At 39.9% G+C, this 24,116-nt stretch overlaps 1 protein-coding gene across 6 annotated transcripts in view; it reads left to right on the top strand.

The window, feature by feature from the left end:
* SYNE2 (spectrin repeat containing nuclear envelope protein 2) overlaps positions 1 to 24,116 on the top strand; it is a 390,475-nt gene that overhangs the window by 63,085 nt on the left and 303,274 nt on the right. For all 6 annotated transcript variants that reach the window (XM_074393137.1, XM_074393136.1, XM_074393135.1 and 3 more), the window contains exon 2: positions 4,679 to 4,808. In XM_074393137.1, coding sequence (XP_074249238.1) covers positions 4,730 to 4,808 — 79 coding nt within the window. In that variant the 5' untranslated portion in view covers positions 4,679 to 4,729. The remainder of the gene's footprint in view (positions 1 to 4,678; positions 4,809 to 24,116) is intronic.

Genomic DNA, 24,116 nt, shown 5'->3' with positions numbered 1-24,116 from the left:
TTACTCATCAGCATATGGCTCTATAGTTATCCCAGCATCATTTATTGACTAGGGAGTCATTTCCCCATTGCTTATTTTTGTCAGTCTTGTTAATATCAGATGGTTGGAAATGTGTAGCTTTATTTCTGAGTTTTCTATTTTGTTCCATTGGTCATTGTGTCTGCTTTTGTATTAGTATCATGCTGTTTTGGTTACTGAAGCCATAGAGTATAGTTTGAAATTGGTTAGTGTGATGCCAATGGCTTTGTTCTTTTTGCTTGGGATTGCTTTGACTATTTGGGCTCTTTTTTGGGTCTATATGAATTTTAGAATTATTTTTTCTAATTCTCTGAAGAATGTTCATAGTTGGATCAGAATGCCATTGAATCTGTAAATTGCTTTGATAATATGGTCATTTCAATGAAATGGTCATTTCAATATTTCATTTCAATGGACATGGAAAGTTTTTCCCTTGATTTGTGTCATCTCTGATTTTTTTTCCGCAGAATTTTATAATTCTCCTTGAGATCTTTCACCTCTGTGGTTAACTGTGTTCCTAGATATTTCATTTTCTTTGGGGCTGTTGAAAATGGAAATATGCTCTTGACTTAACTGTCAGCCTGGTGCCTCTAAATTTTGTACTAAGTTTTGCTACTGTTTTTTTGTTTTTGTTTTTGTTTTTGTTTTTCTACTCATTTTTGTACATTGGTTTTTTATCCTGAAACTCTGCTAAAATCACGTTATCAGTTCTAGTAGCCTTTTGGCAGAGTCTTTAGGGTTTTCTAAGTATAGAATCATATCATCAGCAAAGAGAGAGAGTGTGACCTCTTCTTTTCCTATTTGGATGCCGTTTATTTCTTTTTCTTGCCTGATTGTTCTGGCGAGGGCTTCCAGTGCTATGTTGAATGGGAGTAGTGAGAGTGGACATCTTTACCTTGTTCAGAGTCTCAACGGGAATTGTTCCAGCTTTTGCCCATTGAGTAGGATGTTGGCTGTGAGTTTTTTTCAGATGGCTCTTATTCTTTTGAGGTATATTCCTTCAATGCCTAGTCTGTGGAGGGTTTTTTTTAATCATAAAGGGAAATGTTCGATTTATAAAAAGCTTTTCTGTGTCTATTGAGATGACATATGGTTTTTGCTTTTAATTCAGTTTATGCGGTAAATCACATTTATTGATTTGGATATGTTCGAAACAACCCTGCCTCCCAGAAATAAAGCCTACTTGATCATGATGAATTAACTTTTTTATGTGCTGCTGGATTCAGTTTGCTTGTATTTTGCTGAGAATTTTTGCGTCTGTGTTCATCAGGGATATTGGCCTGAAGTTTTCTTTTTTAGTTGTGTCTTTGCCAAATTTTGGTATTAGGCTGATGCTGGCTTCATGGTATGAGTTAGGGAGGAGTCCCTCCTCCTTGATTTTTTTGGAATAGTTTCAGTAGGATTTGTACCAGTTCTTCTTTACACTTCTGGTAGAATTCAGCTGTGAATCCATCTGGTCCAGAGCTTTTTTTGGTTGGTAGCTTTAAAAAAAAATATTATTGATTCATCTTCAGAGTTTGATATTGGTCTACTCAAGATGTCAATCTCTTTCCAATTCAGTCTTGGGAAATTGTGTTTCCGGGAATTTATCCATTTCCTCTAGGTTTTCTAAGTTGTGTAGATAGAGTTGTTTGTAGTGTTCACTGAGGATCTTTTGTATTTCTGAGGGATCATCTGTAATATCATCTTTGTCATTTCTTATTATACTTACTTTCATCTTCTTAGAGACATTCTTACCAAATTCAAGGTACTGTCCAAATAATGCTAATGGGACTATTTGGCAGGAAATGGTATTTTGTAATAAGTACACTCTTGTCTTAGGTGGTTTGAGTTGCTATAACAAAATACCGTATAATGGGTAGTTTACTATGACAGAGATGTGTATCTCATAGTTCAGGAGGCTGGGAAATCCAAGATCAAGTCTAGAAGATTCAGTGTCTGTTGAGGGCCTGTCTCCTCAGGGATGGCAGTCTTCTCAGTCTGTCCTCACATGGTGGAAGGGGTAAGGGATCTCTCTTGGGCCTTTTTTTATAAGGGCACTAATCCCATTAATGAGGATCACCTCTCGAAGGCCCCACCTCCTAATACCATGACATTGGGGATTAGATTTCAACATACGGACTTTGGGGGACGTAAGATCTCCGTCCACTGCAACTCCTACAGTTGCATCCATCTCCAGCTTTAAGTGGTGGGGCATGCTGTCTCCTTTGCTATCAGAATACCTTCTCTCCTTGTTTATTAGAGGACTTTGCTTAATATTGTGTTCATTTGTCATTCTCAGAGGATTGAATCTCTTGAGAACAGCATCCAGCCTGTACGATTATTTGTTGTACAAATGAATGAAAACAAAAATAAACAGCATATGGCAAATCACCTTAGGAAGTACCATCATGTGTTGGTTTAGAGGATGAACTCTGAAGCCCGAACCACGTGGATTCAAGTCTTGGTTCCCTCATTTATTATCTGTGTGTCCTTAGACCAGGCGTCCCCAAACTTTTTACACCGGGGGCCAGTTCACTGTCCCTCAGACCGTTGGAGGGCCGCCACATACTGTGCTCTTCTCACTGACCACCAGTGAAAGAGGTGCCCCTTCCTGAAGTGTGGCAGGGGGGCCGGATAAATGGCCTCAGGGGGCCGCAGTTTGGGGACGCCTGCCTTAGGCAATTGTGAATCATGTTGGTGCATCTAAGTTTTGTCATTTCAAATGTGGAGATAACTGTAGTTCCTAACTCTTACCATTGCTATAAAGATTAAATGAGGTTTTATATACAAAGTGCTTGTAACACTGCCTATATACAGTTAGTACTGTTGCTACTATTGCTATTATCCTTTTCTTTTTTTTTTTTTGTTTTTTTGTTTTTTTGTTTTTTTTGAGATGGAGTTTCGCTCTTGTTACCCAGGCTGGAGTGCAATGGCGCGATCTCGGCTCACCGCAACCTCCGCCTCCTGGGTTCAGGCAATTCTCCTGCCTCAGCCTCCTGAGTAGCTGGGATTATAGGCACGCACCACCATGCCCAGCTAATTTTTTTTTGTATTTTTAGTAGAGACGGGGTTTCACCATGTTGACCAGGTTGGTCTCGATCTCTCGACCTCGTGATCCACCCGCCTCGGCCTCCCAAAGTGCTGGGATTACAGGCTTGAGCCACCGCACCCGGCCCTTTTTTTTTTTTTTTTTTTTTTTTTTTTTTTTAATAGCTATGACATGGAATAGTATGTGCCCTTAGAAGATTCATTCTGGAATTCAGTTCTTAGGGTGCCAAAACGAAGAAGTACTTTGTCTCTACTTTGGGTTCAGGAGCCCCGGAGTATGGGAAGTGGAGGTCCTCAGTATATCACACAGCTGAGGACATTTGTATTTTTATCAGTTGTCAGGCTGCCAAGGCTCATGGTGAACTAATAAACAGCCTTTCCTTTTGGTTAGAATCCCTCTACTCCATATAGCAACTCTTCTACCTCAGGCTGGTTGTGATTCATCTTAATTCAGAGGATAAACAAATTAATCATTAATTAAGTTATGAAATCTTTAACAACAGTGATCCATACAAGAGATACTAAAAGGGCTGTGGGTGATGAACAAAGGGATCAGGCAGGATTGAAAGATTTTTGAAGTCTTCTCTAGCAGGAACTGTTTAATGATTTTTACTCTTTGTATTTTTTAAGTGTTCTGTTTAATATTTAATATGATTGTATCTAGCTGTTGGCCTCATATTTATCTTTTAGTCCCCCTGCCAGCATTTTATTATGCAAAATTTCCAGTATACAGTAAAAATAAAGGAATTTAAAAGTGAATACCTGTATGGTCAACACATAACATTAATATTTTGCAATGGTTGCTTGATCACAAAGCTGTTCAGTTATTCATCACTATGTACACCCCCAACTACTTTATATTTTTATATGCTTGGTTAGGTTTATTTTATTATTTGATCATCCATATGAGAGAAGTCAGTGTTTTGTACTCATTCCTCCAGAAACTAATAGTGGTAAATAAATACATGAAGCAATGCTTTTTAAGAGGTATGGAGTAAAAATTGCTCTCACTGGAAGGATTCTTTAAGAATCAAGGTGAGGCAAGGGGAAGAAACGTGTAGGTGGAAAAATAAGCCCTTGGGAAAAGAATTCACTGTATTAGATAATCATTAAAATATTCTTTTTGATATGTTAGATTTTTAGTTTCACTTTGCAAGCTCTGCAGGCTCAGCTCTTCTTGTTTCCAGTAAATGGCAACATAACTGGGGCAGAAAAGGAACTAAGTTAGTAAAATGTTTTAAAGAAAATCCTTGAAGGTTGAAGGCTAACAATCACAGAACACTAAGGCCTAAGATAACAGTTTGTGTCAGCTTTACTTCCTCTAGATAAGTTACTACATCGAATTGCCTGGCTTTCCTTTTCATCACTGGTATAGAATCCACAATGCTAGTTCTTTTGGAGTTCTGAAGGCAGCTGCAAAGGGCATGAATAGGTCATAGGGCAAAATCTTGATTATGACTCAAAAGAAAGGCGTAGTTACTTTGTTCTTCATGAACTATGGAAACACACACTAGAAAGCAATACTTGTTTTGGAGGACAGTTTTTGGTTGCTGCTGTTTTCTGGCAGTACATGTTTACTAGAGACAGAGCTGCAAAGTTATTAATGAACATTTGTCTCTTTCACTTTCAGTTCACTTCTTTAATTGAGATGGACATGATATAATCTCCATTGAGTCAAAGGATGGCGTCTAGTCCTGAGCTTCCCACCGAAGATGAACAGGTTTCCTGGGGCATCGATGATCTCCATATTTCATTGCAAGGTAATTAAGATTGGGTCGGGGTAGCACCCACAGAAACTGTGGAAACCTTACTCTTACCTAGCTGCAAATCATACTGATTTCTGTCTCTCCTATGGAGATAATTAAATATATCTGTATTTTTCCAGCTGTAGAAACCTTTTAGTATACTTAAATGTCTTTATTGCTGTCTTAGCTCTGTGGAAAAGTAAGGAATACCTGGAAGGAATTTACTATCTCCAGTTTCTTACTGAGCGTATGTATTTTATTTGCAGTGAAAATTAAATAGTAAACCATAGTTTACTTGGCATTGTTTGTGCTTACTTCATATCTTTTTGTATAGCTTCTTTTAAATGCACATCCTTGCCGGGCATGGTGGCTCGTGCTTGTAATCCCAGCACTTTGTGAGGCCGAGGTGGGTAGATCACCCAAGGTGCGGGGTTCGAGACCAGCCTGAACAACACGGGGAAACCCCATTTCTACTAAAAGTACAAAACTGGCCAGGTGTGGTAGCACATGCCTGTAATCCCAGGTACTTGGGAGGCTGAAGCAGGAGAATTGCTTGAACTCGAGAGGTGGAGGTTACAGTGAGCTGAGATCGCACCATTGCATTCCAGGCTGGGCAACAAGAAACTCCCATCTCATAAATAAATAAATGCACATCTTTATTTTTCTGATAGGAAGAGAGGTAATATCATAAATGAATAATCTTTCAATCATGTGAATCATGTGTTCATGTGTATAAGTGCTGTCATTTAAAAAAAAATGCTTATTCTCAAGTTTGGCAACATTTGTGTTGTGTTTTGAAAATTCACTAGCCACTAGACCTTCTCTTTGCTGACAAAGCAAATGTTGGAGTTGAGTAAAGTTAGCTAGTATACAAGAAATAAGGCTATAGCAGGTCTTTGAAAATATTTATGGAAGTATGTATTTTAAAGTAATTTTAAGATTATGAGCAGTATTATGCAGCATATTTAGAATGTTATTCAAAATCATAGATTCTGAGTCATTTACGGTAAAGATGCCAAAATTACTTTTTTTCTGGTATTTTCCTATAAACTAAAGATCTGTTTTGATGCCATATTGAGTGATTTGGCAAAAAAAAAACAAAAAAGCAAAACCATCCTGTTTTGAGTCATTTACTTCTATATTTTGAGTTGAGATGGAAATCAGTAGCTGTTAGAATAGACAGTATCTGTATGTATCAGCCTTTTAAAAGTAATTATTGTATAATTTGTGTAGAGTAAGAAACAAATTGTTGAGAGGTTATACTTGAGGTAAGAATTTTAAAAATTTTTAGTAAGGACTAAAAAAATAGTGTCTTAATTTTCTGATGTAGTTGGAATCAAGCTTTCATTTAACTGGAAAAAAATTGTTGTTTTTCTATGGTGTTTTGGTTGCATGTGAAGTTTTGTCTGCAATAAATAGGTAAATCAGATTTCTGATGCTGGCTCTGCCAATCATTAGTTCTTTGTACTCGGAGGAGAGATTTCATCTTTTGAGTCTCAGTTTCCTCATTTGTAAAATGTGAATGAGAGTGCCCACACCGCAGCTGCGTTTTGAAGATGAACAGTAAGAGAGACAAAGGGGCTTAGCACAGTGCCTAACACAGACTAGCGACTCAGTATGTACATCCAACTTTCTTTTACTATGTTTGGGGTCAAAATCTTACTCTCAAAGTATTGCTTGTCCAGGAGCACATGGCTGGAGTAGAAACTTCATGGTATACAGGAAAAAAGTGTAAACCAGAAGTCTGTTTTTTCTCTGTTTTTTCTTTTGTTTTTGTTTTAACATTTCTGTTCAGTGGCTCCCTGTCACATGTGGGATGAAGTCCAGACTTCTTGGCATGGCTCAGGCTTTTGCTGGTCCAGTGCTTGCCTTTCTCTCTGCTCTTATCTCCCACCATGCCCCATATACACTGTGTGCTCCAGACCCACAGTTCCTTAAGGGGCCGTACTCTTTTCCCCTCGGCCAGCCTGTGTGCTTTCATTTGGGTTGTTTCCCTTGTAGCTCCCCTCTCCCGGCCTCCTTCAGCAGCAGAAGTCATCCCCCCGTCCATCCTTCATACAACCCTTATCCATCCCCAGGTCAATTAGAATCAGCTTCCTCTGTGAGCCCTGCTCTCTCTTAGGCTGAGATCACGTGCTTCCTCCTCTGTTCTCCCATAGTATCTATTTGAGCACTTACAGTATTATAATTATTATACGTATCAAATAATATTTTCTTCCCCACAAAAGAGTGAGCATTTTGATTTCTGTGTAGCATGCTATAACTTATGTAGCACTTTTGCATACCTCATCTCATTTGGTCCTCACAACCACACCATGAAGTAGATTTTTAAAACATCTTTGACAAACAGAGAAAGAAACTGTGGCTCAGAAAGAATGAATTACTTGCCGAGAGTCCCACAGCTAGTGAGCAGCAGTTTTGACTAGGAGGTCAGTTTTTTTTTTTGTGTTGTGCCATACCCTCTTTGATACACTAGTTTGAAAGAGGGAGTTCTCTGAAAAATTTATTAAACCTTAGCCTTAACCTATTCAATCCACAGCAAGTTTTCACATCCAGAATATGGATGGACATCTTCAAGTAATATTATCGATCTCTGGCTCACATGTAGCTCAAAATAATTAGCAAATTACTGAGAAATGAGTGGTTTCTTATAGCATGTTTTGAATTATAGTAGGTTATACAATCTGCTTTACAATTGGAGAATAATATGGGCTGTTTTGCAATGTAAATATGATATATATTCACTGATTAGTCTGAACGATTTCCTTTCATGATGTATTTAGAGGAATCGTGGGGCTGGACACATTGCTCTATAGGAGGAGAGGTGGAAAGCCAATACTTTAGTGTTGAGGTGACACTGGGCAATCTGTTCACATTAGCCAGGTACCCTCAAGAGATACCAACCACGAAGTTCCCATGCCTATAAGATGAAGGCTTTATGGTAAAATGAATGGGTTTCCCAAAGTTAAGTTCCATATTGTTATCAGTGAATTTAGAATGATTCTTTCAGCCTAAGTTGTTGAAGGAAAGAAGGAAGGGAGGGAGGAAGGAAGAAAAGAAAGCAGACACTGGGATGTATTTCTGAAGGCACCTTTGCCTTCATAGCAGGATTATTAGTTATTTGAGAAAAAAAATTGATGGACAATATTATCTGCATGAAGAACTACTGAACTAAAGGCTGTTGGTGGTAGTCTTAAAGACACTTGGCCTTGTATACACAGCAAGCCGACTCGTATTTCGCAAAATTCACATGTGCTTAATGATCCTTGGAGTAATATGAGAAAAGAGATTTCATGTAATATGAGAGGCTCAGGATCACTGCTCTTAAGAAAGTTTTTATTTTTCTTTGTTTCAGAACCGTTTTTAGAGGCAGATAGAGACAGTAGAATGGCCTAACTAACTTATAAAGCCTGCTTTATTTTAGCAAAAACTTAATCTAAGGTGAGATAATTGTGGCAACACCCTTGTTACAATTTCTTGCAATTGTGCAAGAAAAGATTAAAATGTCTGAGTTGAAATGTAGTGATTCATCGTTGATATATTATGAAAGCAGATAGCCCATATATGCAGGGTCTAAAAGAAATCAGCCCTAAAAATAAGGCAGTGCTTTGCTGAAATTCATAGAGCAGGACAATAAGCAAGTGACTTCATCTTTCTTTTCATTGACTTTTTGTGTGATCTTTGAGAAAATATAAAGCCAATTTGAGGGTACCCTCCCTCTTTTTTTTTTTTTTTTTTTGTTTGAGAGAGAGTCTTGCTGTCACCCAGGCTGGAGAGCAGTGGTGTGGATATGGCTCACTGCAGTCTCAAACTTCTGGGCTCAAGTGATCTTTACACCTCAGACTCCCAAGTAGCTGATACTATAGGTACACATCACTGCGCCTGGCTTTTTAATTTTTTGTAGAGATGGGGGTCTTGCTATGATACCCAGGCTGGTTTTGAACTCGTGGACTCAAGTGATCCTCCTACCTCAGCCTCCCAAAGTGCTGGGATTACAGGCGTGAGCCACCACACCTGGCCCTGAGGTTACTCTTTATCGGTAGATATTTATGTTTTCTGCATCTAGTGAAGAGGGTGGTATTGGACTGTTTGGTTAGGAACAGAAATGAATGGTATTTATGAATTTGAGTGGGTTCATTTAAAAATGGAATTCATTTAGTTTAGTGCATTCTCTTACTCTGGGCAGTCCACATTTTACTTTATTTATTTATTCATATATATATATATATATATATATATATATATAAAACATACATATAAAATATACAATATAAAAAATTTTTTTTTTTTTTTTTTTTGACAGAGTCTCACTTTGTTGCCCAGGATAGAGGGCAGTGGTGCAACCTCAGCTCACTGCAACCTCCGCTCCTGGGTTCAAGCAGTTCTCCTGCCTCAGCATCCTGAGTAGTTGGGATTACAGGCATCTGCCACTATGCCTGGCTAATTTTTGTATTTTTAGTAGAGACAGGATTTCACCATGTTGGCCAGGTTGGTTTTGAACTTCTGACCTCAAGTGATTCACCTGCCTTGGCCTTCCAAAGTGTGGGGATTACAGGTGTGAGCCACTGGCCAGCAATTGTTATTTTAAATGATTTTGAGATATGGAAATTCAGGCTATTAAAATGATGAGTGGCTGTTTAAAAATTTTTAAATTTAATACAGTTTTCAATTTTAAAATATTTAAAAAAATATGTGGGGAGAATCTTGCTAATTTGCCCAGGCTGGTCTTGAACTCCTGGCCTCAAGCTATCCTCCCACCTTGGCCTCCCAGAGCACTGGGATTACAGATGTGAGCCACTGTGCCTGGCCATAAATGGCTATCTCTAAAAATTATTTGCTTTACCAATATGCCCTTTATATAATTCCTTTAAATCTTTCCATTTGGATTTCTTCCTTGGCAAAGTAAGAGGTGCTTCCTTCTCTTTGATCCCAAGAAAATAATAACTATAAACTTCGTCAGAAACAACATCTGTGCTCAGCCCTTTGTGTGGGAAAGGTATGCCCAGGGAACAATTTTTGAAGTATTGGATAGATATGATTATGAAAGCAGTAGGGGTAAAGTTGGATAAGTATCACAGGATTTTAAAGTTAGATGGGATTTTCTTTGCAATTCATTGTAATTTGGGACCAAAGTAGGAATCCTTTCTAAAGTATTTCTGAGATTAAGATCCTTCAGGAAGTTGAATTGAAACCCTACGTTTGAGTTTTTTGCTTTTAGGCAGTGCCTACCTGTTGGGTTTTGAGAGTGAGCGTTACGTGGTCACATGTCAGAGCTGTGCCTTAGGGGATTCATCTGGCTTTGAGGTACAGGAAGGCTGGAAAGGGCAAGAAAGTAGTTGGAGAAACCTATTAGGAAGTGTTAGCAAATATGTGGGTGTTGGTACTTTTGCCTGGGCCAGGGTTTTAGCAGTGGTTGTGAAAGTATGGGACAGATAAGAAAATCTTTTAAGGTGGAAGACTCAGTAGGAATTTGCAACGATGAATATGGATAAGGTAGAAAGGCTCCAAGGTTTTGAAGTTGAGCTGCTTGGGATAATAGCAGTATCATATGTAATGTCCAGATTACTAACTTTATTTAATGTGTTTTGTTTTGGAGCAGAAGTCTTCCTCTGTCGCCCAGGCTGGAGTGCAGTGACGTGGTCTTGGCTCACTGCAGCCTCCGCCTCCTGGGTTTAAGCAGCTTTTATGTCTTAGCCACCCGAGTAGCTGGGATTACAGGCACGTGCCACCATGCCAAGCTATTTTTTGTATTTTTAGTAGACATGGGATTTTGCCATGTTGCCTAGGCTTGTCTCAAACTCCTGGGCTCGATAGTTCCTCCCACCTTGCTTTTCCAGAGTGCTGGGATTACTGTCGTGAGCCACCGTGCGTGGCCTATTTAGTGTGTTTTTATGAGTCATAATAGTATCAAATACAAAGGCCATTAAATATTATTTATATCAATGTGCTTAAAATAAATTTTTGTAGATAAAAGGTGCTTTACAAAGACTCTTGAGAACTTCTCCGTTATAGAAAGATTAAAAGCATGATGCAGGTGGAGGATCTATTTGAAAGCCATAGTAACAAGCGAAATTGGCTGTGTAGGAGGACTCATCATGAGAAATTTTAAATGGCAACTGTAGGCAATTTTGAACTGTTTGGACACTTATATTTTTGTGTTTTGGATTTATTTCTTTTTTAATAAGTAAATATAACTTGTTTGTTATAAAGGACATAATGAACAACATCGACCCATGCTTTAGAAAAACAGCATCCAGATACAGAATATTATCATTAATATTATCATTTTATGATACACTGATATTATCATTTTAGACACTGAACTAGGAATGAGTGTGGATTCTGTTACTTTTGCCACCACACAGAAGTTAACTTGCAAGCAGTCTTGACAAGATGCAGGTTCATCTGCATGAACTTCTATAAAAAACATTCAGCCCAGTTACCGTGTCATTTCAAACAAGGCTCATATGTTTTATTTAATGCTCTTATCGTCTCAGTGACATATTTTAAAAGATTAAAAAACCCTCTGTGTCTTCTGTTTAGATATCATTACTTGGTAGGGTACAGTGGTGAAATGTGAGTCTCTGTAGTTAGGTTATTAGTCCGTTTAAACGTATTTCATATTTACTGAGTATCCATCTGATGGGGGGCTTTCAATTTTTGTACTATTTTTAGAAGCATTAAAAATTATCCATGTTTAGTGGGTTAGGTTACAAACGTCATAATGGAGATGTCAGGTTTAATTTTATTCATTTACTTGGTAAATGCTGAATGCCAATCATGTGCTGTGGGCAAGGTGTTATGATTACAAAGAAATAAATTGGGCATCTTCAAGAAGCATGTAGTCTAGATGTGCTTTTGCTTGTTGATGTCATGTGGAAGTGAAGAGATAGCCTGGGATGCCAATATAATCATTCTTTCTTTTTTTCTTGAGATAGAGTCTTGCACTGCCAGCCGGGCTGGAGTGCAGTGGCGCTATCTCAGCTCACTGCAACCTCCACCTCCTGGGTTCAAGTGATTCTCCTGCCCCAGCCTCCTGGGTAGCTGAGATTATAGGTGCCCATCACCACGCCCAGCTAATGTTTTGTATTTTTAGTAGAGACGGGGTTTCACCATTTGGCCAGGCTGGTCTCGTCATTTGCTCGAGAATGGTTATATTGTAATCCGAGCCTCCCAAAGTGCTGGGACTACAATATAATCATTCTTGTGAGATGAGCTGAGGTCTTTAACTTTAAAGGGTTATGTTCCTAATTTTGGTATCCATTGTACAAATTCAACCGAAATAGGACCAGAAATGTTGTCTGGAATATCTTTTTATGTTTCAGCTTTAGGGAGGTGAAGAATAAAAAACATACTGTATACAGCATTATTTGCAAGGTGAGTTATAAATTCTTCTCAGTGCAAAGATGAAATAGTTTGGTCAGAACTTCCCTGGAGATTGTTGTCTTCTTACTGTTCTTATCCTTGAATTTCCTCTCATCATTGGATATTACTTGCTGCAATAATACTTCAGAGTTCCTCCAAGTGTGTTTTAGGTACAGACAATATTAATGAATCATTATTGCCAATCAAGTTTCTGAATATTTTAGGTTTTCAATAAACAATCTTATTGTGAGTGACTGAGTGGCCATTTTATATATTTTAAAATGTTCTATAAAGTACCCCGGATTAGAAGAACTTTTGTGTTCATGAAAATTGTCAGATGGGATGGAAACACGATTTTTTTAGACCTAAGACAGTGGGGTGTGTCTGTGATGTATCGGGGTTAAATAATGCTTTAGTATTTATGAGAGAAGAGTTTGTTCTACCTTATAACTGTGAGTGAATGAAACCATGTGCAGTCACAAGATTGATTACAAGCTTCTAGGCTGGTGCAGTGGCTCAGACCTGTAATCTCAGCACTCTGGGAGGCTGAAGTGGGAATACTGCTTGAGCCCAGGAGTTTGAGGTCAGCTTGGGCAACATAGTGAGAGCGCCGGCTCAACAAAAAATAAAATAAATTATCTGGGCATGGTGGCTTTCCCCTGTAGTCCCAGCTACTTGGGAGGCTGAGGTGGGAGGATCGCCTGAGCCCAGGAGTTGAGAATGCAGTAAACTTTGATCACACCACTGTGCTCTAGGTTGGACGACAGAGGGAGACCCTGTCTCTAAAATAAACAATCACTTATTTTTTTAAAAGAGGATTCTGGCCGGGCGCGGTGGCTCAAGCCTGTAATCCCAGCACTTTGGGAGGCCGAGGCGGGTGGATCACGAGGTTGAGAGATCAAGACCATCCTGGTCAACATGGTGAAACCCCGTCTCTACTAAAAAATACAAAAAACTAGCTGGGCGTGGTGGTGCGTGCCTGTAATCCCAGCTACTCAGGAGGCTGAGGCAGGAGAATTGCCTGAGCCCAGGAGGCGGAGGTTGCGGTGAGCCGAGATCGCGCCATTGCACTCCAGCCTGGGTAACAAGAGCGAAACTCCATCTCAAAAAAAAAAAAAATAAAATAAAAAAAAATAAAATAAAATAAAAGAGGATTCTGGGTGGAATTTCTTCCCATTTGCAACAAAGTCCCCACTGTGGGATTTTGAGGTTGATGATGAATGAAGAGTAAGAAAAGGCACGTATTAGTAGGTAGTATTTCACTTCTCTAACCAGTTCAGATTGCTCATTTATTATGAATAAAAGCAAATTTTCTTTGTCTGGTTAGATACTTATTATAGCAATCAAGCTATAATTTACCCATGTTTAGTGGGTTAGGTTAGTCCTTCACTGGCTATCAGTGTTGTACCGTAACAGTACAAAAGCTTCTAGAAAGTTCTTGTTATCATAGTAGTTGATACTCGCTTTTGCTGTGTTTTCTTGGAAAATTCTTTGCCTTGATATTATTAAGCTTTATAACCTTAAAAATATTCTGATTAAAGGAAAAATAAAAGCTCTTGTGGTATTTTGCGCTGCATAGTGTTTTTCAGGAAAAAAATTGTTTTCTTCTTTAGTTTGTATATACAGTTTTGGCTTCTGGGAACTTTGGTTCTGTTTTTGCCAGGAATTTGGGGATAAGCTTACTTTATTCTGGGTCAGTTAAATTTTGAAAACTAGGGCAAGATAAATCCAGGGTCATTTAGAGTCTTGTTAAAGTGGGTTAACAAAGATCTCATTCATTCCGTATGGAAATAAAAATCCTTTTTAATTAGCCCCATGAGATACAAGATTTTCTGAGCTTTTCTGTATCCATGTATGTTGGGTGGTGGTGTAATTATTCAGAGCTTGAAGTAGTACATTAGAAAAACACAAAATTTAAAATAACATCACCTTTAGGAAAAACTAAGAAGTTAGTATAGTATGTTACATTGCAATCATTTGCTGGATTTAGTGTGTGGTTTAACACTTTGAATTGGAGATCATTTCTAAATGTGCCTCTTCAAAACATGATTTCCCTTACCTGATTTCAACATTCATGATTACAGTTTCCTGAAGTAACTCCCATTTTTCTAAATCATTCAGAGAATCTCAAAGGTAACTGCATTTCTGTTTCTCTATATGTATGAGAGCCACAGTTGACTACCACCAGATATTTTTACAGACATTTAAAAGTGATGGATAAAAGGATATGAATGATTTATCAGGGAGATGGAATGTCTGAAGTTTTCAGTGTGTGTCTCTTTGGAGGAGAGATGTCAGATGCTGGATGAATAATTTCTTACTGTCATTGAGAGTCTGTGCAGTGATGCATGTGGGACGAGCATAGGAGGGAAAAGGCAGAAAGAGTAGCCACACGCTTTTGCTGTTCTCTTGTGGGGTAGAGCAGCATTCACTAGTCAGGCACTGGTTTTTTCCGTCTCTACTGTACAGGTGATTAGCAGTTTCATCAGTGGTGTCATGTTACAAGGTAAAGGGCACCTGGCTCAAGTGTGGAACACAAACAGCCCTTCTCAAATTTGAGAAACATTTAAGATCTTTCCAAAACATTGGAATCATTTGCCTTTTCCTCAGTTAAGTAGGATTTTTAATAGTGCGAACTAAGTCTGCTGTGTATCTCTGCCTCCATCTGAATGCTTTGTTGGCAAACTTCCTGGGGGTTTTGATGTCTTCAAAATAAAATGTTTCAGAAATCCAGGTAAATTCACGTTTCCCACTTCATCACATAATTATAATTTTTATGAGCACAGGTGAAACTGTTCACTGATTCGTTCATGCAGCAAATGTTTCCTGCGACCCTACCTTGTATCAGGCACTATTTTGGGCAAGAGAATACTCAGGTGAACAACTTCAGTAAGCTTCATGTGCCCATGATGTTTATATTTAAGCTAGAGTAGATTATAATCAAGAAGTACATCAGTGCATGGTAAAATGCTGTGCAGAAGATTTAAATGAGTTCATATCATAGAGCTTGGGTGACTTCTTGAGATCAGAGAAGGCCTCTGAGAAGGGACAGTTTAGGAGTGATTGAGTAACACGAGACACTTCCCTGCAAAGAGCAACATGAAAGCAGCCCAATGTGAGGCAGTAGGACAAAGATGAGCTCTAGGATAAAAGCAAGGTTGGTGATTTCATGGAGCCAGAGAAGCCTAGTGTGGCTGCATTGTGGTGGGCAAGGGGTGGCCTGACCTGGTCATGCACTGAATGAAATCACCTATGGAGTGTGTAGCAAGAGCAGACCTTTGGGTCTTTCAGTGTTTAGAGGTCAAGTGGAAGAGGAGGAACAAGGAAAGGACACTGAGAAGGAGTAGCCAGTGACAAGGAAGGAAAAGCAGGTGAACGTGATGGCCTGGAAACCCATAGATGAAAGTGTTTCAAGAAGGTGGTGGCCAGGCGCGGTGGCTTCTGCCTATAATCCCAGCACTTTGGGAGGTCAGGAGATTGAGACCAGCCTGACCAAAATGGTGAAACCCTGTCTCTACTAAAAATACAAAAATTAGCCGGGCATGGTGGCACGCACCTGTAATCCCAGCTATTAGAGAGGCTAAGGCAGGGGAATCACTTGAGTCTGGGAGGCAGAGGTTGCAGTGAGCCGAGATCCGGCCACTGCACTCTAGTCTGGGTGAGAGAGTGAGACCCTGTCTTAAAAAAACAGAAGGTGGTGTGGTAAAGCATGTTGAATGCCACACAGCAATCAAGTAAGGTCAGTACAGAGAGGTGCCCACTAGATTGGGCTCATAGGATTTGTTGTGATGGCTCTGACAAGGTTAGCTACTGTCAAGAGGTGGAATGGAAGCCTGACTGGAGTGCCTTGAGGAGGGAGAATACTAGAACGGGGAAGTGGAGAGAGTCGCTTTATTTACACGTTCAAGAAACTTTGCTGTAAAATAGGGGTATCAGGCACATGATAAAAGGTAAGATTTTTTTTTAAGGTAAGAGGTACTATTTCGTTACTTGTTATGCTTTTCCTAGGTATAGGTCAGTTTACTCTGAAAGCTCCATTCATTTATTTGTTCATTCATTATTCACCAAATATTTTTGAACACTTTCTGTGTATAAGGCATTGTGCTGAGCACACGGGGTAGTGTGTGGCACGTCGTCTTCTAAAATGTGTCCTCTGATTAGAGATATACACAAGCACATAGACTATCCCAGTATCATGGGATGTGTGCTCCAAGTGCAGCAAGACTTGGTACTGTGGAAGTAGGGAGTAGGAGTACCTAACTCAGACCCACGGAAGGCTTCCCAGAGAAAATGATTCCTAAGCTTTTACCTAAAAGGTGTTAGCAAATGAGCAGTTGAAGATGAGAAGGTGCTGTGGGCAGGAGAGGCCAGAAGATGAGCTGAATGTGATACATTCAGGGAAATGGGTGTTCAGTGAGACTGAGGATTTAAAGGAGAATTAAAATTTGGAGGATAATGTGAAGAGTTGAAGGGTCATGTAAACATATAGGGGTTTGGAATTTTTCCTAAGACCAAGGAGAAGCAATGGAGGGATTCTGAGGAGCCACAGAACTGGTTTTAGAAATTCCCCCAGGCTACAGTGTGGGGTATAGTCTTTAAGGGAGTGAGTGTAGAAACAGAAAGACCAGCTTAAGTCTGTTAGGGTGGTCCACCCTAGAGAGAATGATATCCTGATGTAGACGTGGTCATGGAGATGGAGAGAAATAGGTGTTCAAGAGATATCATCTAATAGGTATCAGGACTTTTTGATGGATTGGGTATGGGAGAAGGAGAGGGAAGGATGTATCAAAGATGATAGGTTTTGGCCAGGTGTGGTGGTTTACGCCTGTAATCCCAGCACATTGGTAGGCCAAGGTGGGTGGATCGCTTGAGGCCAGGAGTTCAAGACCAGCCTGGCCAACATGGTGAAACTGTGTCTCTACTAAAAAATACAAAAATTATCTGGGCCTGTTGGCATGTGCCTGTAATCTCAGCTACTTTGGAGGCTGAGACAGAAGAATCGCTTGAACCTGGGAGGTGGAGGCTGCAGTAAGTGGAGATCGTGCCATTGCATTCCAGCCTGTGGGACAGAGAAGACTGTCTCAAAAATAAATAAATAGATAATATGATAGGTATATTCTTGGGCACATAGGTAGATGATAGAACTATTCACTGAAAAAAAAAAATGCAGGAGAACAACTTTGGTTGGGGAGGGAATTGGTTAGAGATGATGACTCTGGATGTGAAATCCAGAGCATATTATCCAAGACGTACTAGGCTTTCAATAGACGTTTTGTTTTGTTTTATTTTTTTGAGACAGCTTCTCACTTTGTCATCCAGGCTGGAGTACAGTGGTGTGATCATGGCTCACTGCAGCCTTAACCTCCTGGGCTCAGGTGCTTCTCCAACCTCAGTCTCTCAAGTAGCTGGGACTATAGGTGTGTGCCACCATACCTGGCTAATTTTTTGTATTTCTTTTTTTTAAGAAAGGATCTCACTTGGTTGCCTGGGCTGGTCTTGAACTCCTGGGCTCAACTGATCCTCCCACCTCAGCTTTCCAAAGTGCTGAGATTACAGGCACAAGCCACCACACCCAGCTTAGATATTTTAAATGAGCAAATAAAATATCCTCCATCTTCTGGGAGGAAGTATTCTCATTCATAAAATGGCTACCTGACCACTTCATTGGTAGGCTTTAATGAAAGTGTCATAGTTCCTTATTCCTGGGCCTGACTTGCTTCATTCAGCAAGCTGTCTGAGCCCTTCCAGTGTTTCTTTTTTTTTTTTTTGAGACCGAGTTTCGCTCTTGTTACCCAGGCTGGAGTGCAATGGTGCGATCTCAGCTCACTGCAACCTCCGCCTCCCGGGTTCAAGTGATTCTCCTGCCTCAGCCTCCTGAGTAGCTGGGATTACAGGCACGTGCCACTGTGCCCATTTTGTATTTTTAGTAGAGACGGGGTTTCACCATGTTGACCAGGATGGTCTTGATCTCTTGACCTCGTGATCCACCTGCCTCGGCCTCCAAAAGTGCTGGGATTACAGGCTTGCGCCACCGCACCCGGCCGCCCCTCCAGTGTTTCTTAAGATATCCATGTGTTAGGGCCAGGTGCAGTGGCTCATGCTTATAATCCTAGCACTGTGGGAGGCTGATGTGGGAAGATAGCTTGAGCTCAGGAGTTTGAGACCAGCCTGGGCAACATGGCAAGACTCCATCTCTATTAAAAAAAAACTCATGTGTTAAAATATTTATTTTGAGATTCATTATATTAATATCCAGAGTTTATTATTTCATCGCTATTTTTTTTTTGCCAGGCCCTTCTTATTTCCTTCTGTTGTTTCAAGAATAAGTCACACGTATAAATCATCCAGTCTATTTAGACTATTATTTCACAAAGTGAGATATGTGAAGCCCTGAATCAGAATCTCAGAGAGTTGTGTTCTAGAAACCTGCGCTTAAACAATCACCCTGAGTAATTTGCTGGCATTCCAAAATGAACCTGGTTATAATCACAGCACAGCTCTGTTCAGTGCAGTCTGGTTCTTTTGCACTCAGAAGTCAGAGGTGCTTGGACTGCTGCCCCAGTATAAAGTGTTGAGGCTCACATGTCTTGACTTTCAAAAGAAAAGCGTTCAGTTTTATGTGTTAGATAAAGGGTAGCAAGGAGTAATAAATGTGTGTTAAAATAAATGTAGTCATTTCTTTATTTCTTCATTCCATAGATGTTTATTGAGCAAGTCAGATGAATCAGAAGAGGGCGAGAAGGAGGAAAGACAAATAGCACCCAGCTTCTAGACTTTTATCAGTGTTGTGGGCTCATTTTCATGTGCTAGAAATACAAGATTTGCTTACTCAGAGAGCCAGGAGCTATGTTCCAGTGAGGTTGGAAACAAAAGCCTCATTATAAGAATCTCAGGTGTTTACACAAGGGTGTGGTTTGCTCATGTGGCAACATGAAGTTGCTGGATTCCACATGCTGAGGCTCAAAGTAGAAATCATTGATCTTATGTCATACTTTCCCAACAAACTAAGTGCTTAAATCCATGTTCATTGAGGAAAAATAACAACAAAATCCCGCTCCCTCCTTCTCCAGCCATTTAATCATTCATTCAGCAAATATTTTCAGAATTCCTGTAGGATGAAAGCTTTGGGGTAGGTACTGCAGGCAAAATGAGGAGCAAAATGAGACATGGGTCATGTGTTCTTGGAGCCTATGAATGAGCTAAGCTAATGAAGAGGCAGAGGTTAATCAAATAATCTCATAGATATTAGCTAATATTTCATTAAACTTTATTAGATATAATTTGACATCAAATTCACATACCATGCAATTCACCCATTTAAAGTGTATGATTTAGTAGTTTTTAGTATACTCACAGTTGGGCAGTCATTGCACTGGATTTTAGAACTTTTTTTTTTTTTGAGACAGGGTCTCACTTTGTCACCCAAGCTGGAGTGCAGTGGTGTGATTTCAGCTCACTGCAACCTCTGCCTCCCGGGCTCAAGCAATCCTCCTACTTCAGCTTCCTGAGTAGCTGTGACTACAGGTGTATGCCACCACACCTGGTTAATTTTTTGTTTTTATTTTTATTTTTATAGAGGCAAAGTTTCACCGTGTTGTCCAGGCTGGTCTTGAACTGCTGGGTTCAAGCAATTCACCTGTCTCGGCCTCCCAAAGGTTGGGATTATTACAGGCGTCAGGCACTGTGCCCAGCCAAAAAGAGTATTCTTTTCCTACTGACTTTTTCTTGCCATGCTTGTAAAAAATCAATTGACCATAAGTGGAAGAATTTACTTCTAGATTTTCAGTGCCATTCCATTGATCTATTATATAGATCTACCCTTATGCCAGTACCACACTATCTTGATTACTGTAGCTTTTAGTAAGTTTTGAAATTGGGAATTGTATGTCCTGTAACTTAATTCTTTTTCAACTTTAGCTATTCTGGGTCACTCGTATTTCCATCTGAATTTTAGAATTAGCTTGTCTAATTGTGGGGAAAAAAAAAAGGCAGCTGAGATTTGATAGGAATTGCATTGAGTCTGTAGAACAAGTTGGAAAATATTGCCATCTTAACAATATTAAGTATTCTAGTCCATGAATATAGGCTATTTTTTTTATTTACCTTTAAATTCCTTTCAACAGCGTTTTGTAGTTTTCATTGAATAAGTCTTGCACTTCTTTTGTTAAATCTAGTGGTAAGTAGTTTATTCTTTTTTTTTTTTTTAAGATGGAGTCTCACTCTGTCGCCCAGGCTGGAGTGCAGTGGCGTGATCTTGGCTCACTGCAACCTCCTCCTCCTGGGTTCAAGTGATTCTCCTGCCTTAGCATCCGTAGTTGGGATCACAGGCACCTGCCACCACGCCCAGCTAATTTTTTGTATTTTTAGTAGAGACAGGGTTTCATCATGTTGGCCAGGATGGTCTTGATCTCTTGACCTTGTGATCCACCTGTCTTAGCCTCCCAAAGTTTATTCTTTTTGTTGCCATTGTAATGATATTTTCAAATAGCAATTTCTTGATTTTTTTTATTAGCAGTATATGGAAATACAATTGATTTTTGTATATTTATCTTGTATCTTGCAACCTTGCTAAACACATTAATTTGGGTATATTTTTTGTAGATACAATACGATTTTCTAAATAAAAGTTCATGTCATTGTCTTTAAAGACAATTTAACTTTTCTTCTTCTAGCCTTTGTTCTTTATTTTTTGCCTTACTCCAATGCAATGTTGAATGGAAGTGATACAAGTATACATCCTTGCTTTGTTCCTGATTTTGATTTAGGAATGAAGCAAGAGTATACACTTCCATCATTTCATGCATTTAGTTTCTCATCATTAAGTATGTTGTTAGTGTTGTTTTCTTCATCAGTGTTCTTTATCACATTAAGAAAGTTTTCTGCCAGGTGCGGTGGCTCATGCTTATAATCCCAGCACTTTGGGAGGCCGAGGCAGGTGGATTGCTTGAGCCCGGGAGTTCAAGACCAGTATGGGCAACATGTTGAAAACCTGTCTCAATCAATCAATCAATCAATAGACAGGTGTGGTGGTGTATGGCTATAGTCTCAGCTACTTGGGAAGTTAAGGTGGGAGGATTGCTTGAGCCCAGGAGGCAGAGGTTGCACTGAGCTGAGATCACACCACTGCACTCTAGCCTGGGTGACAGAATGAGACCCTATCTCAAGCAAGAAAATAAATAACTAAAATGTTCATCATTCCCTTTTTAAAAATTTTTGTGAATACATAGTAGTTGTATATATTTATGGGTTATATGAAATATTTTGAAATAGGCATTCAATGCATCATAATCTTATCTGGGTAAGCAGTGTATCAGTTACCCCAAGCACTTATCCTTTGTGTTTCAAACAATCCAGTTAAATACCCTTTGTTATTTTAAAATGAACAATTAAATTGTTTTTTACCATTGTCACCCTGTTGTGCTAGCAAATACTAGGTCTTCTTTATTCTTTGTAGCTATTTTTGTACCCATTAATTATCTCCCCTTCCCTTCTTCCTGCACTCCCAGGTACACTTCCCAGCCTCTGGTAACCATTCTTCTACTGTCTGTCTCTATGAGTTCAATTGTTTTAATTTTTGTTTTCCACAGATAAGAAAATCATGTGATGTTCTTTCTGTGCCTGGGCTCTTTTTTTTTTTTTTTTTTTTTTTTAAGACAAAGTGTTATTCTTGTTGCCCAGGCTGGAGTGTAATGGCGCAGTCTCAGCTCACCGCAACCTCTGCCTCCCAGGTTCAAGCAGTTCTCCTGCCTCAGCCTCTCGAGTAGCTGGGATTACAGGCATCTGCCACCACGCCTGGCTAATTTTTGTATTTTTAGTAGAGACAGGGTTTCTCCATGTTGGCCAGTCTGGTCTCTAGCTTCTGACCTCGGGTGATTCACCTGCCTTGGCCTCCCAAAGTGATGTGATTATAGGCAGGAGCCACCACAGCCGGGAGGCTTATTACACTTAACATAATGACCTCCAGTTCCATCTATGTTGTTACAAATGACGGATTTTCATCTTTTTTTTTTTTCTTTCCTTTTTTTCTGAGTTAGGGTCTCATTTTGTCACCCAGGCTGGAGTGTAGTGGTGTGATCTCAGCTTACTGTAGCCTCCACCTCCTGGGCTCAAGTGATCTTCCCACCTCAGTCCCCGAAGTAGCTTGGATTACAGGTGCACGCCACCACACCTGGCTAATTTTTCATAGTTTTTTTTTTTTTTTTTTTTTGAGAGACGTGGTTTCGCTGTGTTGTCCAGGTTGGTCTTGAACTCCTGAGCTCAAGTGATCCACCCACCTCCCAAAGTGCTAGGATTACACCTGTGAACCACTGTTCCTGGCCAGATTTTAGAACATTTTTGTCACCCCAACAAGAAAACCCATACCTTTTCACTGTCACCTCTCCCTAGTCCCACTTCCATCTCCACCTCTAGCCTTATCCCCAAACCTAGGCAACCATTAATTTACTTTCTGTCTCTACAGATTTTCCTATTTTGGACATGTCATGTAAATGGACTGACATATGTGGTCTTTTGGACTGGTTTCTTTCACTTAGCATAATGTTTTCAAGATTCAACCATATTTGTGTAGACTAAGCGTAGTCTATGCCTGGGACTGGCAAACTTTTTCTGTAAAGGGCCAGGTGGTAAATATTTCAGTCTGTGAATGCCATATGGTCTCTGTTGTAACTACTAACTTTGCCATTGTAGCATGAAAGCAGCCACAGGCAATGCACAAACAATCAAGTATGTAGCTGTTCCAATAAAATTGTATTTACAAAAACAGGCAGCAGGTCAAATTAAGCTTGTGGGCAACAGTTTGCTTATCTCTGGTCTAAGTCAATAGGGGTACTTAATCCTCCTAATAACCGGATGAAGTAGATACTATTGTCCCCATTTTCAGAATAAGACTGAGGCACACAGCTAGTAAGTGGGAGATAAGGGGATCCCACACAGGTTGTCTGGCTCCACAGCCAGCGTTCTTAACCTTGTCATTGATGACAAATTGAGCTAAGTATGCTAAATAGCGGGGACGTTCCCCCATGACTCTATGAAAGCAAATGAAAGACTTGGATTGACTTAGTTTTTCCTCAGGATGTAACACTTGAGCTGAGACCTAAGCATGACTAGAAGTTAACTCAGTGAAGCGAATAGGAGTGTAATGGTACAAATGCCTGTGGGAGGTAGGAACACAGCTTGTAAAGGCCCTGAAAGAAGGCGGGAGTGGCTAGAGCCTTAGGTGCCGGAGAGAGTAGGATGCCTGAGGCTGGTGAGGTGCTGTGGGGCCCACACAGTGCCTCCTAGGCTCTGTTAAGGATTTTGCTCATGATTTTAAGAGCAGAGAGAAACCATCTAAGAATCAAGAGTAATTTGGGTAAATTTAGGTCATATTGGAAGGGCCTAGAGCAGACTTAGTTGGCCATGGAAGCATTCCAGGGTAGAGTTGATGGTAGATTGAAAGGGAGAGGTCAGATGCAGTGGATCATGCCTGTAATCCCAGCACTGTGGATGGCTGAGGCAGGAGGATAACCTGAGCCCAGGAGTTCAAGACTAGCCTGGGCAACAAAGACCCCATCTGTTATGGTTTGGCTGTGTCCCCACCCAAATCTCATCTTGAATTGCAGCTCCCATAATTCCCACGTGTTGTGGGAGGGACCCAGTCAGGGGATAATTGAATCGTAGATGCGGCTTCCCCCATACTGTTCTCATGATAATGAATAAGTCTCATGAGATCTGATGTTTTTATAAGGGGTTTCACTTTCACTTGGCTCTCATTCTCTCTTGTCTGCCACCATATAAGACATGCCTTTCACCTTCTGCCATGACTGTGAGGCCTCCCTAGCCACATGGAACTGTGAGTCCATTAAACCTCTTTTTCTTTGTAAATTACCTGGTCTCAGGCATGTCCTTATCAGTAGCCTGAGAATGGACTAATACACCATCTCTACAAAAAATAGGAAAAAAAGAAAAAAAAAAAGGATT

Source organism: Saimiri boliviensis, chromosome 2, assembly GCF_048565385.1.
Source record: "Saimiri boliviensis isolate mSaiBol1 chromosome 2, mSaiBol1.pri, whole genome shotgun sequence".
In the NCBI taxonomy this organism is placed as follows: Eukaryota; Metazoa; Chordata; class Mammalia; order Primates; family Cebidae; genus Saimiri; species Saimiri boliviensis.
This window is presented reverse-complemented; position numbering and strand designations above follow the sequence as displayed.